General features: G+C 42.0%; 1 protein-coding gene across 3 annotated transcripts in view; it reads left to right on the top strand.

The window, feature by feature from the left end:
* The window catches only part of NSUN3 (NOP2/Sun RNA methyltransferase 3), a 141,258-nt gene that overhangs the window by 86,811 nt on the left and 36,442 nt on the right, over positions 1-18,005 (top strand). For all 3 annotated transcript variants that reach the window (XM_069204933.1, XM_069204931.1, XM_069204932.1), the window contains one exon: positions 15,408-15,562. In XM_069204933.1, the coding sequence (XP_069061034.1) occupies positions 15,408-15,562 (155 nt within the window). The remainder of the gene's footprint in view (positions 1-15,407; positions 15,563-18,005) is intronic.

The following is an 18,005-nucleotide window of genomic DNA, read 5'->3' on the forward strand; positions in this document are numbered from 1 at the left end:
CCTAGTGGTGTCTTGTGCCCATATTTATCAGGATGTTGAAACAGTGCCACTTTATGAGTTGATTTTAATATCTGCAGAGCTGGTTTGCATTCATGTCAAGCAGGTGGCCCTTCATCCACGTGTGTCGCATACATCTTTCCTCAGATAACATTTTTGTTCTGTTACCTAGTACAGATTAGGAATGCTCTTTACAGATTAGCAATGCTCTGCATTGTTATTGTTAGTGAACTTCAGTACAGAGGCTTTCCTCTTCAACTTGTTCATGCCAGTTTTGTTTTCAGAGGTATGCAACTTCCAGTTGCGCAAACTACCTCTTCTCTGGCTTCACTGTCAAGCCAGAGTTCTCAATTAGGTTAAGCATTTCACACTGTCCCCATACGGATCAGGTGGGACCTGTGCGACAATCAGTGGCTCTCCAAATGAGACTTCATTGAATTGGGCATTCTGAGGGCAACAAATAATGCTATAGTCCTCTAAGTCACTGCTCAGATATAGATTTATGGTTGATAACAGTGAATAACGGGGATGTTTTGCACCAAGGGGTTCTGGGTGACATCAAATGGATACCTAGAGTGAACATTAAATTGTCTCTGATGTAACTCTGAACCTCAAGTTATCATCTTGTACCCATCTATGAGTTTACATTATGAATGACTCCCAAAATCATCTACCCATGCTTTCACTTGCTACATAGAGGCAGAAGAGTAATGGGGGAGGCATACATAACATGGTCTTTCTCCCCTGTTGCAAATGACACCCACCCCGGCCACCTTTTGTGCTTGGCTTCACTTCCCCTCCACATCCAAATCTGTGTTTTCTGCTCACATTTTAACAGAATGCTAGAACTGTACTTACATGCTCCTGAAGAGCCCTGTCAGAGTAGCTTAGACTTCCTTTGTGACATAGCAAAAGTGGGAAACAACTTTTCTTTCTCACAGTTGTAGTGTCTTTGCAATGAATTACAAGGTTTGGAATCTGATGTTCACACTAGTGGCTCTCAATGGGAGCCAAATACAACATAAATAATTATAGATTGGTACCAGTGAGTTACAGGAATGTTTTCTTAACCAAAAACAGACGTTGCAATCGACTTTTAGGGCAAATAATAAGCCTTGGCCCGAGTGGCCACCTATGATTACCTGGGCTGCAGATTAGATGAAAAACAGACATGGAAACCACAAATCTACAAAAGCAGAATTTCCTTGGCCCAACAAGCCGGAGCAGTACTCAGATTTGCAAAAGCTACAGGCAATCACTCCGTGAGCTCTGCACTGCTTGCATACAAAACAAAAACAAGAGCCGCAGCACTTTACAGCGCAGAGATCTGGGGATTCAGAAAGATTCCATCAATACAAGTAACCGAGAACAAATTCTTACGCCGATTACTTTGTCTAGGTAATGCTACACCAATGAATGCAATAAGAATTGATTTACAGATGAGAAAGGTTGAGGACTACATTGCTCTGGCTCCAGTAAGATACTGGATCCGTATTTGGACAAAAGAGGCTCTCAAACCATTCAGAGACGTACTTAAGGACATCATGAAGTTGCAAAACCATCGGAAACTGCCCTGGTTCAAACATATCTCAACTATCCTGGCTGCTATCGGCCAGGATGACTTTTGGTTCCATCCAGAAAAAATCGGAAGGACTAGTCTAGCTGTTATAAAAAAGGCATATTGGGAGAGAAAGACTGAGATTATGTGCGAGTCATTTAGCCCTTTATTCAAGCGGTATATTTTGTTTAACCAAGAGCTTACACCAGCAATATTCATAGACAGTATTTATCCGGAGGAAAAAAGGGCTCTCTACTTTAAATTCCGTATGGGCACACTACCAGTGACAGCGGTGGTCAACAGATGGCAATCCGCTCCTCCGGGTAGATTAGAATGCTGTCCATGCCTTCATGGTGGTCCGGAAACACTTTCCCACTTCCTTTTATTATGCCACTTTACGCTCAAACTCCGTAAACTGTACCTTCGTCCACTTTTCAGATCTTACGGAGTTAGGAGGCGGAAGCGCTATGTATGCGTTCAGTTGAGAAATACATTGTGACAAAGGTCTCAACTTATATCTTGGAAGCATGGAAATTACGTCTATCAATGCACCCACAGTTGGCATAGGCACAATAGCCTATGTTATCCCGTAGCTATTTAGCTTGGGAAATCGGTGCAGGGTAGTGTAAAACTGGGTTAGGCCTCGGGCTTTTATTAAATGGTTGGAAGGCACTGCAAGGTCCCAAATGATTCGTTCCAGAATAAGACATTTTAAATATTAGATTTATAACGTTTTTCTAGAATAAGTTAAGTTTTTATGTAAATTATGGTCAAATCAGGTTTTACGATATGTATGGTAAATTGGACACATTTTGGTACATGTTAAATCAAAAATTCAAGCATAGTTTCCTTTTTACTGAGATGTTTTATTCAATGTGATTTTTATTGAGTTTGATGGATTGATATCTATTGTGTGATTATTGTTAAGGCCGGATAGGCTAATAACAATTAAATAAATGGTAAATGGAATGTTTTTCACTGAGGGCTTCTGAGTGACAAATACATGAGAGTGAAGTTTGAGTTGTCTATGATGTCACTCGGAACCCTGAGGTGAAAAAACATTCTTGTAATTCACTTATTACGTATGACCCCCAAAGTCATCTGCCCCTATTTTCAGTTGCAGAGGAGTAATGGGGGAACCATACATAGCACAACCTCTCCTCCCTGTCCTGAATTCTTTAAAAAAAAACAAATGGCCTTCTGAAAATCACTCCCACCACTTCCTGTGCCTTCACTCACTCCCATCCACAATTGTGCGTTGTACTTTCCACCACTGCACTGACAGGTCCTCAGAGAACCGAGCCAGAGGAGTCATGAATTCCTTTATGACTTAGCAACAGTGGTTAACAAGTTGTTGCCCACAGTTGTTTTGTCATAGCAGTTAATTACTGGATTTAAAATATAGCCATTCACTCAGATTTCTCTCTGAGAGCTGTGCATAGCATATAGAATTATAGATGGATAACAGTGAATAACGGGTATTTTTATAACTGACGGGTTTTGATGGCATTAAATAGACAATGAAAGTGAAGCTGAAGTTGCCTGTGATGTCACTCATAACTTTGAGGTGAAATACATCCCTCTTATTCACTTTTTACCCATCTCTAATTTTATGTTATTTATGCTCCCAAAAATCCTCCACCCCTACTGTCAATTGCCAAACAGGGGCAGAGAAATAATGAGGGTGCCATACATAACATGGCTTTCCCTGTGCCACCCACCAAAAAACCCTCTGTGCCTTCCCTCCTCCCCGCTCGAAGATGGGTTCTCCGATTTCTCGCCCTCTGTTAAATAAAAACTTGCATACTCTCACTCACTGAACTCTTTGCCTTCCTTCCCTCCTGTCTCCATCAGAAGTTGTGCTCTCTTCTCTCCACTGAAGCAGAGAACCAGTGCACTGACGGACTGACTCTCAGACAGCCCTGTCATAGCAGCCTAGAGTTCGTTAAATGATGTAGCAACTGTGGGAAACAGCTTTTGTTTTCCATTGTTGCTGTAGTAGTGAAAAACAGATTTACAATCTGGTATTCACAATACCAATAGTGGTTCTTAATGAGAGTCATATGTAACAAAGCTGTGGAGTAAATTGCACTTGCCAGACTATATATTGATTTACATTGGACGAGTGCTCCATGCTGGGGGAATATTGATTGTACATAAGTATACCAGGTAATCTGTTGACAAACATGTTAGTCTTACAGAACTATATTTTTCCCAAAGGCTTCTGACTCTGGGGACACAAGCGGATATTTCCTCTTGCTCTGATTGTCAGACTTATCCTTTGATTATGGACACTGACTTGGATGGAAAGATGCACAAAGTGATACTGTATACAACCAGTGTTATTCACAATCTATGATACAGTGTGGTGGTGGTGGCAGCTCTGAGACTATTGTTGCTTCTACATTTATGTGAAAAGCTATAAGGTGTCTGGAGTATTTAAATGTTCATATTTCACTTCAAACGCACAAAAGGTGACAAGCGGAATTCTTACAATAAGTCCAACCAATGGCAATCACTCAGGCTAGCACCCAAACCCATTGTTCTTTTGCCCACCATGCCACCTTAGATTATACCTAGCCATATACAAATCAATCTTGGTCCTGCTCCAAGAGAAACACTCTATCCTGAACTGCCAAGCCAGACCCTTTCTGAACCAGAAATCAAGCAACACAAGACTGCTTTCGGCTTGATTGGGTCTCTTCAGTAGGGTGAAGCTTTGTTCCAGTAGCACAGTGAGTTAGTGACCCATGTGTGGGCATACCCTTGGCAATTTAGGGCATTACATCAAACACACAAAAGGAGATTCGAAGAACGCTTGAAATAAGTCTAACCACCGCCAATCACTCATCGTTCTTTTGCCCACAATGCCACCTCAGATTAGACAAAACCATATACAAATCAGTCTCGATCTTCTTCCAATATGAACAGTAAATCCTGCCAAGCCAGGTCCTCTCTGAACCGGACCACAAGCAACACAAGACTGGTTTTGGCTTAGCTTGGTTCCAGTAGCACAGTGAACAAGTGATCCATGTGTGGGCATACCCTGAGCCACTCAGGGCATTACATCAAACACACAAAAGGTGATTTGAGGAATACTTGCAATACGTCTAACCACCACCATTCGCTCTGGCTAGCACTCCAACCCATCGTTCTTTTGCCCACAATACCACCTCGGATTAGACAAAACCATATACAAATCAGTCTCGATCTTCTTCCAATATGAACAGTAAATCCTGCCAAGCCAGGTCCTCTCTGAACCGGACCACAAGCAACACAAGACTGGTTTTGGCTTAGCTTGGTTCCAGTAGCACAGTGAACAAGTGATCCATGTGTGGGCATACCCTGAGCCACTCAGGGCATTACATCAAACACACAAAAGGTGATTTGAGGAATACTTGCAATACGTCTAACCACCACCATTCGCTCTGGCTAGCACTCCAACCCATCGTTCTTTTGCCCACAATACCACCTCAGATTAGGCCGATCCATATGCAAGTCAGACTTGAGCTTCCTTCAATATCAACAGTCCATTCTGCCAAACCAGGTCCTTTTAGAACCGGAACACGAGCAATCCAAATACGATTTTGGCCTGATTGGGCCTCGTCTGTCAGGTGTAGATTGATTCCAGTGGCACTGAGAGCAGGGGACCTTCCCACGTGCACCTTTCCCCCTGGTCCCATCCCACCAGCACTGGTGTAAGAGGAGGCACTGGAGATTCATGAGAACCTTTCTGTGGGGCAGACAGCATTATACTGCAAGCCATCTTAAGTGTCAGTCAGCAACTGGCTCAAGTGATTGCCGTACTGGATGACATGGGCCTGCCATGCCTGCCACTTGGAGAGATCCTGTCTCTCATAATGCCTCCTCTGACACCAGTGCTTACAGCATACCTGCCCTTCTTCTCCTTCTGACCCCATTCCAACACCTGACACCGTTCCAACACTCAACCCAATTTGCTCTGCTGACCAAATTCCTCAACTTTTCCACCTATCCCTAAATCACCCCATAGCCCTAAACAGTCCCATACTAGAAGTCCCACCCTTCCTTTCCCTTCCCTTCCCTTCCCTATTCGTCCCCAGACACCTGAGACTCTGTCCCTCCCCCCCCCCCCAACCCCACACCTCCCATTCCCGCCTTTAAAAAAAGTCTTAACGCCCCACCAAGGTCCAAAAAGCATGTGCCCAAACTAACATCTGCTCCAGCAGGGTTGAGACCACCCTCAGGAGGGCTTTACAGCAAATGCTGGGATGCAAGCACTACACCTGCAGACAAAATAAAACTGATAGTAAATTATTATTCCCCATCTCTCTGGATTTTTATTTTTATTGATTTGTTGGGACATTAATTGAAGTACTTAGAGGAAGAGAATTCGTGTTGTCCCTTTCTTGGATTGAATTTATAAAATGTTACAGTTCAACCTTTTGTGTCTGTGTTTCACTTGCAGATATTGGTTGTTGTTGAAAATGTTATACACTTTGTCATATGTCACTGCATATTTCAATATTTTGCTTATTTTAACAATTTAATTCAATTTCCAGGTTTTTCCTTAGTGTTGCGTTGCAGGAGATGTAGTTCATTCCTTTTCCCATTTTAGGTAAAGGAACTGGGAGTAGTGTTGTGAGTGGGTAATGTGTGTGTAACTGCATTTCCATTATTATTTGGGCAATGCATGAATCATTCTTAACCACAGTTCTTTATTCAGGACAGCATCCCATTACATCGTATTTTTAGGTCGAAGCCTACGTCTGGTTTGTTTAAGACATCTTGGGGACATTCAGAAAGATTTCTTGTAAATGCATTTCGCCGGTTACCATTGGCTCTTTAGTTTGTAACTCACATTTTCTGGCTTTCTATTTGCTGGCTTTATTTGATTTAGGCTGTCGTGAGTGAGTTCATCCCTTCCAAGGAGCAAAGCCTTTTCACACTGCCTCTTCATGTATTATTTCACCTGGTCCTTTCTGCATACAGACCTGTAAATCTTGTTCTTATCTTGTCACGTTTGAGGTGCATTCAAAGACAGGTCAAATGTCAGGCTTTGTCTTCTGAGGGAGCTTGGTGTTTACGTTTCTTTCTCTGACTTCAGAGTGAGTGGGTTTATGTGACAATCTTGCTGGCTACCGGGGGTAGCAGAAGGTTGTTTTTTCTAGCACCCAACAACATTTAAATAAACTGTGCAAATATTTGCAAAGTGTATAGTTTTATTAGGCAAACTGTATGTCTGTGCAAATGTAATAGTAATTGCAGTTAAAAATGTGTTATCTGTAATGGCAGTGTTCTACCACACCATACACACCCCACTTTACCCCACTATACTCTGCACCACTCCATGCCACTGAACTCTACTTCACTCTGCACCACTCCACTCTACGCCACTGCACTCTATGCCTCTCTACTCCTCTACACTACACTCTACTTTTATGCCAAGGCACTCTGTACCACTCTACTCTACATCACTGCACTCTTTGCAACTGCACTCTACACCACACCTCTCCTGTCTAGCCCACTTCACTCTAATCTGCACAACTCCACTCTACACCACTCAACTCTACGCCACTCTGGCACCACTGCACTCTGGCACCACTGCACTCTACACCACTGTACTCTACGCCTCTCTACTCTTCTATGCACCACTGTACTATATGCCAATGCACTCTAGGCCACTCTACTCTACATCACTGCACTCTATACCACACCACTCCAGTCTAGGCGACACTATGCTGCACAACTCCACTCTACACCCCTCAACTTTATGCCACTTTTCAACACGGCACTCTATCACTCTGACACTGCACTCCTTGCTATTACCTTCTACGCCAATGCACTCTACTCTGTGCCACACAGCTCTATGCCGCTGCTCTCTACGCCAATCACCTGAATGCCACTCTTATATACTCTATACCACTGCACTCTTCGCAACTGCACTCTACACCACTCCAGTCTAGGCCACTCTAGTAGGCACAACTCCATCCTACACCACTCAGCTACATCACTTTTCAACACTGCACTCTATGCTGCTGCACTCCATGCCAGTACACTCTCAGCCAATGCACTCTACTCTGTACTACCCAACTCTATGCCCCTGCTCTCTAAGCCAATCCACTGTATGCCACTCTGATCTAGTCTGTGGCACTGTACTGTGTGCCACTTTACTCTACACCACTTTACGGCATTACACTGTACGCCATTACACACCACTGCATTCTACCCAGCACCACTCCACTGTGCTCTAAAACAATCTACTATATGCCTCTGTACTATACGCTACAACAGTCTATGTCTTTCTGCTCTACGCCAGTGCACTCTATGCCACTCTACATCACTGCATTCTACGAGCCTCTACTCTGCAACACTGCACTCTACGCTGCACTACTGCATTCTAAGCCAGTGCATTTTTTGCCACTCTACTGTACTCTACTCTTCACCACTGCACTATAAGCCATTGTACTCTACGGTGCTGCACTCTATGCCACTCTACTCTGCACCACTGCATTCTGCCCCACTACACTCTACTATGTACCACTCTAAACTATACCACTGCATTCTATGACGCTGCATTGCATGCTGTTGAATTCTATGCTGCTGCAGTGTCACTGCACTCTACGCCACTATACCCTGTAATACTCTATGCCAATGCACTCTACACTGGTCCACTCTACTCTACGCCACACCACTGTATGCCACTCTGAGCCACTACAAACTACTTTTCTCCACTGCACTCTGTCACTACTCAACACCACTCTTCTGTATGCCACCACAGTCTGCACCAATGCGTTGTACGCCACTCTATACCACTGCATTGTATGACACTCTGTAGCACTCTACTCACGACTCTACGCCAATGCACTATGTCACTCTACTCTGCACCACTCTACTCCACTTTACTCTGCACCATACCACGTCACTACACCTTGTCACTCTACTCGGCACCACTGCACTGTATGCCACTCTACTCTGCTCTTCACCACTGCACTCTACTGTGCAACACTCAAATCTAGGCCACTGCATTCTATGATGCTGCATTGTATGCAGCTGAATTCTATGCCCCTGCACTCTACAACATTCTATGCCAATGTGTTCTACACCAGTCCACTCTACACCACTTTACTGTATTCTACTCTATGCAGCTTCACTCTATACCACTCCTTTCTACTCCACTCTGACACTCCATGCCACTCTCTTCTACACCACTGACCTTTAGCCATGCTGAACGGAAGCCATGCTTGTGTACATGGCTGAAACACATTGACAAAGCCAATAGCTCTTGCATAGTCAAGACCTATTGGCTTTGCCAATGCTTGTTTAAGCTTGACACTGCAGTTACAGACAGGGAGAGCCTTACTGACTGCTGCTTACAAAAAAAACATCTTACCAGTTGCTTCTTTATCCTGTTTTGTTCTATCCAGTGCATCAAAGCTGATTTGTTTATGCCTTCTGAGCTTTTTTTCTATCCCAGAAATAGCAGGGGTAAACTTTTACCATGTAGTGTTGTGGGCACCCCTTCCCAATTGTGAATCACTACCATATGCATCATTGATTTGAGACTGGAATTTCAGTTGCAAACCATTGAAAAGTTACTGACTCCTAAGTTGGTGTAGTAACTATGCGCAAAAAGGAAAAGGCCCAAAGGTAAATGAGGTGAAAGTTTCAGAGGTAGAAGGCAGTGTGTGGTGATATTGAAAGCATACAAATACAAATGAGTTGTACGAAGAAGATGAGTCTTTATTGGCCACAGTTATCCATTGCTCTCCACAACTGTGTAAAGCGCGTAATGTAGCTTCCACAGTATCATGTAGAATGTAGGATGGCTGAGATCACCACAACATCTCCCTTCTCTATATTAAATGATACATGAATATTATTACAATGTCTCCTTAGGATAGATCTAAACATAACCTGCTATGCTCAACCATTTTTTTTAACCAAAAAAACCAACGAAATGTAAATGCATTTCAAAATACATAAACTTTCCCAATGAACGAAAGCCTAACCATCACAATATCTAGCAGGTTTCTTACCAATCCTTTTGCTTCTGTGTCTTGTTAGTTCCTCGTTGTTCACTTTCAATCTACTTTCGTTTTTTGGTTCTTGCTCACCATTATCTTCAATCCTACTTGTCTCTTTATAAAAATTGGGAATTTTCCCTTCAGTGCCTTTCATAATCTCCCTCAATTTTTACTATTCCGCTTTCATTCTTCCATTCATGACCTTTAATGCGTATCGCGTTCTTGGAAACAGCATCCACCCTCTCAGGATTTCTGAATTTGGACATACCCTTAACCACATGAGTGGGATCTTTACTTGTACCCTTTCGCCTATCTTAATTTCAGTTCTTTCCTCATACACGCAATGCTTTGCATCATAGTCATCTTTCATTTTATTTTTAAACTCCTGAACACGAGGTCTTATGATCTCATCTAAGGGCTTGACTTTATCAGGGTTAGCTTGAACTACTCTCAGCCATGCAGGAAACAGCTTAGAGGCTGAAGTACGACCTCTCATCACTTCAAACGGACTCACGTCAGTAACAGCATTTGGAGAGGAATGATGTGACCACAACATGCCCTCCACCGCTTCATTCATTTCTGTTTTATTTTGAACTGCCCATTGTATGCACTCAACTAGCGTGCAATTCATTTTTTCAACCAGACCACCACAAACGCAAATCTGGATCTTCTTGCTAGAGTGCTAAATGGACCAATAAAATCGATGGCCAGTCTAGTCCAAGGTACCACAGGCAAAATACTTGGTGACAAAGGTGCAGGCTGAGTGTTCATCACCTTATCACTATTAGCACAGATCACACATCTTCTAACACGTCACTATTTCAAGCCACCAGTAACACTCTCTCATCTTCCTCTTAGTAATAGTTTGTCCTAGATGTCCTTGATGGCCAATCGTAATGATTTTGTCTCTTGATCCTCTAGGTGGAATGAATTTTAATTTCTCATCAGCATACCATTGTTCTCTACCGACAATTCATCTGCCACTTTAGTGTAAGCTTGTAGAATTGTTGGCAGCAAGCTTTCTTTAGGCCAACCATGAGTTACATAGTTCTTTATATGTACAATATCTTCATCTTTCAACATTTCTTCGTGCCATTCAATCTATGTAAAAGTGTTCCCCTCACACACATCCACAATAGCATTCAAACATTCTTCATCTTCCTCATCCACAAATTCTGTTTTGTCGTCTGTTCTAACTGGAGAACGAGACAAATAGCTTAATATTTTTCCCTCCAGGTATATACTCTACTTTGAAATCATGCTGTAGTAGTTTGGAACTCAATCTAGCAATTCTCAGAGTGTGTTATTTGATAACATCTCTCCTAAGGATTTATGATAATTCTTAAGTGTGAACTTTCTGCCCCATATGTAGTTCTTAAAACGCTCTACAGCCCAACAATAAGCCAGTAACTATTTTTCTATTACAGAGAAAATCTTCTCGTTGACTCAAAGAACTGGGATAATGTTACATCCAAACCATCGTTGATAGCGTCTACAGTGACAGTGCAATGTTTAGCAGGATCAAATGGCGCTAAAATTCCTGACTTAACTAAATAATTTTTTAAGTGATCTAAGTTCTTCTTGTGAAATGTGTCCCATACAAATGCTTTATTTTTCTTGAGAAGTTCCCACAACTTTGCTGTTTTGGTGGCAAAATTCTTAATACATTTTGAATAAAATTCACATAGTCCCAGAAAAGATGCCACATGGTCCTTTGTTTTTGGTTCTGGTGAATTAACAATCTCTTCTACAAACCCTGGCCTTGGTTCCACCCCATCTTTTGAGATAACATGACCTAAATATTCTAGGCTGCATTTAGCAAACTCAATTTTTTTTTTACATTTGCTACCACACCATATTTTTGTAACCTTGTAACAATTTATTCATTGCTTTATCATGGGTCTCCTCATCCTCACCTGCAACCAGTATATCATCTTGAAAGGTTACAACACCTTTAGCACCTTGAAGTATCTTTTTCTAAAACTCTGAAAAAGAGAAGCGGCAGAAGCCAATCCAAAAAGTATCCTCTTGAATTGAAAAGTGCCAAAAGGTGATACAAAAGCTGTGTAATGCCTTGAAGTTTCATTTAACTCAACCTGATATTATGCTGAGGATAAAAATCTATTTTTGCTGGAATTTATTTTCCAGCAAATGTAGTTGTGATGTCATCAATACGTTTTAAAGGATGTGAATCAACCCATATCACCTTGTTGAGACTACGCAAATCAATACAAACTCGTAACCGTCAATTTGTTTCCGTGCAAAACCTAATGGAAACAACCAAAGTAACAACTCTATTGGTTCTATGACACCATCTACAACCATTTGTTTAAAACTACCCTCTCACTCCTCACGGACACTAAAAGGTAAATTTCTCAATTTGAGCTTTACCGGTGTGGCACCATATTATATTTTGATCTTATGTTTAAAACTTGTGATCCTACCTAAATTGTTACTGAATACTTTATTAAACTTCTGTAACCAAATATTCCTGGGTTGTTCGTCACCATGAACTTCCAGATCGACATTTGCCTCATCATTAACTAACGAAACTTGATCTTTCCTCCCTGGTCTCAATGTCATACCGAAAAGACCCTGGTAGTACTACCCAAGTATATTCAAACCTTTCTTAGCAACATAAACCTTCCCAAGAATAGCTTTGTTTTTATATTTCATATGGCCTTCGAAATAACCAATAAGGTCTATCTTTTTTCCATTGTACGACACAGGGTTTCTGTCAGAGGGTAATGAATACTTTTCTCCATATGTTTGTAATAACAGTTCTTCTGTAATTATGGTCATCATTGCTCCTAAATCTATTAAGAGACATAGGTGGTCATTCTGACCCTGGCGGTCTTTGACCGCCAGGGCGGAGGACCGCGGGAGCACCGCCGACAGGCCGGCGGTGCTCCAATGGGGATTCCGACCGCGGCGGTAAAGCCGCGGTCGGACCGGCACCACTGGCGGGGTCCCGCCAGTGTACCGCGGCCCCATTGAATCCTCCGCGGCGGCGCAGCTTGCTGCACCGCCGCGGGGATTCCGACCCCCCCTACCGCCATCCAGATCCCGGCGGTCGGACCGCCGAGATCCGGATGGCGGTAGGGGGGGTCGCGGGGCCCCTGGGGGCCCCTGCAGTGCCCATGCCACTGGCATGGGCATTGCAGGGGCCCCCGTAAGAGGGCCCCTACATGTATTTCACTGTCTGCTGCGCAGACAGTGAAATACGCGACGGGTGCAACTGCACCCGTCGCACAGCTTCCACTCCGCCGGCTCGATTCCGAGCCGGCTTCATCGTGGAAGCCTCTTTCCCGCTGGGCTGGCTGGCGGTCTGAAGGCGACCGCCCGCCAGCCCTGCGGGAAAGTCAGAATTACCGCCGCGGTCTTTCGACCGCGGAACGGTAACCTGACGGCGGGACTTTGGCGGGCGGCCTCCGCCGCCCGCCAAGGTCAGAATGAGGGCCATAGTAATTTCCCATCAACTTCAATATTCTCATAAGAGTCAATGCAATTGGGTTCATCTCCTTGGACCACTAGTATTACATCTTTCTTGGTGTTAACTTCATCACTTGAACTTTCATTGACATCAAAATCTTCAATCACATTCCATCTTTCCACATACTCTACATTTCCCATATTTGGCTGGACATGGACCAGTGTTGTTTCCATGTTAAGGATTACCGCATCTGAAGCATATGTTCTTTCTGTTGAAAAATTCATCTTTAGCTTTGTTCTGTGTTGATCTCTTGGTTTGTTCTTTAGTGTAGTCACTGGAATTCCCTTTAATTTTGACTGCACTTACTCCAGTGTGTTCTTTTTGTGATAACTCCTTGCATGCTTTCTGGGAAATTTCTATATTTTTTACAATTTCTATTGTTTCTGTCAACCAAGGATTTTTTTTAATGTTAGAAGCTTTTCTTGAACTTTTTTATCCCAGCAGTGTACCACTGTTTGATCCCGAATGAGTTGAGACGTAAAGTTTTCAAACTCACATTCGGAAGCAAGCACGTGTAACATTGCTACATAACTGTAGATTGATTCATCTTGACATTGTAATCTTGTGAAGAATGTATGTCTATTTACTATCAAACCTGGTTGAACATCAAACTGCTTTTTGAGTTTTCTTACTGCTAGTTGATACTCATCAATGTCATCTTCTTCACCGTCTGGTAATTTGTAGGTTGGTAAATGCTTATAGACAGACTGCCCTTCAAAGTGCAAATTGTGTTCTAATAAGAATTTCTTTCTCTGTGGGCAATATCTGTTACCACCAGAAGCTCCTAAATATTTAGTGAAGGCCCTATACCAACTTTCTCCAAGGTATCAGTGGATCTCCAGGTGTTTGTAAAAATCGTGACTGAGCACTGATGCTCTGCATATTGTGAAAATTGATGAAAAACAATCAAAATGGATAAGAAACTATTAAAATATTTATAGTTGTAGAAAAAATTAGTTAATATATTTTCTCTTTTTTTATTTTTTATGAATAGTTCTTCTGTTTATTCACAGCACAAGCGTGCAAAGCACTCAAAACCTCCTTTCTACAAACCAAAATTAAATTAATGTTAAATAGTAGCGTGCAGATCGCTGTTTGGGTGATGTGTTTATGTGTAACTTCTGATCTGCAATTTGAGTACTGATAAACGAGCGTGCAGATCGCTGTATATTCCCCTCTGCGATCTGCAACTTGAATATTGTGACACTTGTGGATTGAGTGGGCAGATCATGGAGCAGAACTCCCAAAATATGGCCGCCATACGTACTTGAACATGCTCTACGTATTGAAACGTACTAGTCCCAATGCGTGTGAAACAGTGCGTTTGTAATGATATGGACTCCTACATTTGTGTAGACAGCTTATCACGACAACTGCAGCGCGTGGCAGAAAACGGTGGGGAGCGAAAGGATAAAATATCAGTTTAAGCCCCGTCACGGGCTAACGTAAAGTATGCAACTGGCCTTGGTCGGATAGTCCAAAATCTCCTATCGTGATTTAATTGCTAAGCGCAAAGTAAAAAAAAAAAAACATAACTGGCCTAACAAACTGCAAACGGGCCCATATGTTCATGAAATGCAGAGACCGACTCACGAAATCCGGATAAGTGGAATGCGGGTACTTGACTGGGGCCAGCTCGTCGCCAATTTTGTGGTGATATTGAAAGAATACAAATACAAACGAGTTGTACGAAGAAGATGTCTTTATTGGCCACAGTCATCGACCGCTCTCCACAACTGTCAACTCTGGAATCCCCCCAGGTCTCTCTCAGCCTTCAACATTCCACAGTGTAATGTAGATTCCACAGTGTCATGTAGAATGTAGGATGTCTGAGTTCACCACACAGTGGTCCAAGAGACCATTGCCAATTCTCTTGGAAGCTTGTAAAAAAACAAAACCTTTTTTAATAGCAGCTTGGGAAAATCGGGCTGCTTTGAAAAATTGAAGTTTACCTTATTTAAAATCAGGCACAGAAATGGCGGTCTCCTTACATTTCCAGGCCACCATCCCTGTGATTTTGATCAATCAAAATGAGTCGCAATTTTCGACCAACCTAATAAATATTAGACAGGTCGGATAAGACTCAAACCTTATTTTGCACACTAACCTATCAGCATATATTCGCAAAAATACATTTATGGACACAAACTGTGACTGCTTTTTGCGACCTGAACAATAGTACATCTTATCCTTAGTCTGGTGCCAAAAACTGCAAACGGCAGACATGTTACTGGTTATTTTGTAATATCATTCTTCATGTTATCTTAAATATCAAACGTATGCTTCTTGACTAAACGTAACTGCCTTTTTCGTTTTCTATTAACTATTCATTTTCTTTTGGCGTTGTGTTTAGCTCACCTTCACTGCAATGAGTATGATAATCTGAGGTATCGATGGCTGAAGCAAACACTAGACTCATTCATACCACCACATGTGATGGACTCCGTGACAACCACAGACCTAGATGGAAGAAAAATAGGCCATCTCCAGCCTGAGATGTTTGACAAGGTACGTGCTGTGATTTTTCACTAGTGTCCTTTGCCTAAATGTACAATTGTTTATTTTAAAGCATTGCATTTTATGTCTCCAGTGAGGGGGTAGAATAGTTTGAATATAGCAAAAAGTGTACATTATGTGCCTTGTGCTAACTAAACTCTGTCTAAATATTCTTTCAATAAGCAAAAACATCAGTTTAAGTGTATTTATTTTATTGATTTTTAAAATCAATGTGGGATAGTTTCTGGTGGTCCTTCATAAGACTTTCTGGAGAATCTGGTTTCAGCAATGAGATTTACTTTGCTTGATATGAGCCTGCAGAGGAGCATGTGAGGCAGAGCTAGTTTTTGTATGAATGTTGGACCATATTCCCCTGTACTTTCAGAATTCAACAGAAGAGTTTGATCTTGAGCCTCTGCCACTGGTAAGCAGTGGCGTTATTTATGGCTTGGGTGATATGGCCAGATTTCTTGAGGTTAAGGCAGAACCTAGCTAAACTATAATCCAGTAGTTGAGTTAGGATAGGATCTTTGGTTTAGTGAATTTGATTTGATGTCTCTGTTGAAGAAAATTTGTGGCACTTATTATCATCAAGTTGATCGGTGCTTTTGATGATTGTTGCAGTCTGGTGTGTACATGAGAGGTCTTTATTGAAACAGATCACAAGATTTTTCTGGACAAGCTATGGATGGTATATCTCCTAACTCCATCAGCCACTCGAACAGGTGACCGTTTGTTTTGTTATGGGGATTTTGTTCCATTTAGTTAAAGGTAGCCTGTCTTTATCAACTGATAGATGTGTTTCAGGCATGTAGTCCCAGCTGTGTCCTGGCCTCAAGGGTCCTGAAATTAGGGGTAGAAGGGCAGATGGGGTTGAAGGGTCAATTGGAGGGTTTTGAATGTTTTCTGTGTATATTAGTAATTCTAGTTAGTAGAGAGAGATGACATGTGCCAAGGGTCTCACACAGACATTTAAGAGTACCAGAGAAAGGGGAGATCCTTGTTAAGTATTTGCATCCAGTGGCTTTTAAGGTCAAGGCTTGGGTCTGACAGAAATGAGTTACCACATTGGTGTGGCATTCCATTTATCTCAGCTCATATTTTGGCCAAGAAGGATCTTGTGGTATGCTATGTTTTATGCTGAAGATAGGTCAAGTAAGATCAGAGTTTCTGATAAGTTAGCATTAGGGAAGACAGTCTTTCTTTTCTGTCTACGGCAGCAGTATAGGTGCTCCTGGGTGATCTGAAACCTAATTATGTATAGGGGAAGAAGTTGATAGATTGAAATTTGGTAGTGCCATGTGACTACACTTCCTAACATTTTCCTTTGGAAGTGGGTGGCTGGAGACAGCATCAAAGTATCAGCAAATTGTTTCATTTGTAGCTGAGGTATAGCATCTTGTTTTACCTTCATGGGCACTATTTCAGATTGTAAAGAGTGTTTATGATACTTGTGATGTTCTTTAATAATATGTTGAAAACAGCTCGGCTCGTACACACAGTGAAAGTGTTTAACCCTTTCGCTGCCAGGCCTTTCCCCCTTCCTGTGCCAAGGCTTTTTTTGGCTATTTGTGGTAGTTTGCGCTTAGGCCCTCATAACTTTTTGTCCACATAAGCTATCCACGCCATTGTGCGTCCTTTTTTTTTCAACATTCTGGGGATTCTGAAGGTACCTAGAATTTATGGGTTCCACTGGAGGAGACCAAGAAATGAGCCAAACAACATTCAGAATTAGGTTTTTTGGGGAAAAATGGGAAAAAGTGCTGCAGAAGAAAGCATGTCATGTGGGTTTTCCCTGCAAATGGCATCAACAAGGTGTTTGCGGTGCTAAAATCACCTTCTTCCCAGCTTTCAGGAACATGCAGATTTGAATCGGAAAACCAAATTTTTCAACACAGTTTTGGCATTTTACTGGGACATACCCTATTTTTACTATTTTTTGTGCTTTCATCTGCCTTCCAGTTAGTGACATAATTGGGTATGAAACCAGGGGTTGATCCTGGACAGCTAAACATTTCTGATAAGTAGACAAAATTCTGAATTCAGCAAGGGGTCATTTGTGTAGATCCTTCAAGGTTTTCCCACAGAAAGTAACAGTTGAAATAAAGAATATTGAAATTGAGTGAAACAAAACAGCCATTTCTGTCTACGTTTTCTTCTGTAACTTTTTCCAGCTATGGCAGATTTTTTAAAGCAATATACCGTTATATCTGCTGGACCCTTATGGTTGTGGGGATATATAGGGCTTGTAGGTTCATCAAGAGCCCAAGGTACCCAGAGTCAATAAATGAGCTGCACCTTGCAATGGGTTTCCTTTGTGTACCTGGTGTACAGCAGTTCATTTGGTAAAATATAAAGAGTGAAAAATAGGTATCAAGGAAACCTATGTATTTCCGAAATGGGCACAAGATATAAAGATTAGAAGCAGTGGTTATTTGTACATCTCTGAATTTGG

Source organism: Pleurodeles waltl, chromosome 8, assembly GCF_031143425.1.
Source record: "Pleurodeles waltl isolate 20211129_DDA chromosome 8, aPleWal1.hap1.20221129, whole genome shotgun sequence".
NCBI classification, from domain to species: domain Eukaryota; kingdom Metazoa; phylum Chordata; class Amphibia; order Caudata; family Salamandridae; genus Pleurodeles; species Pleurodeles waltl.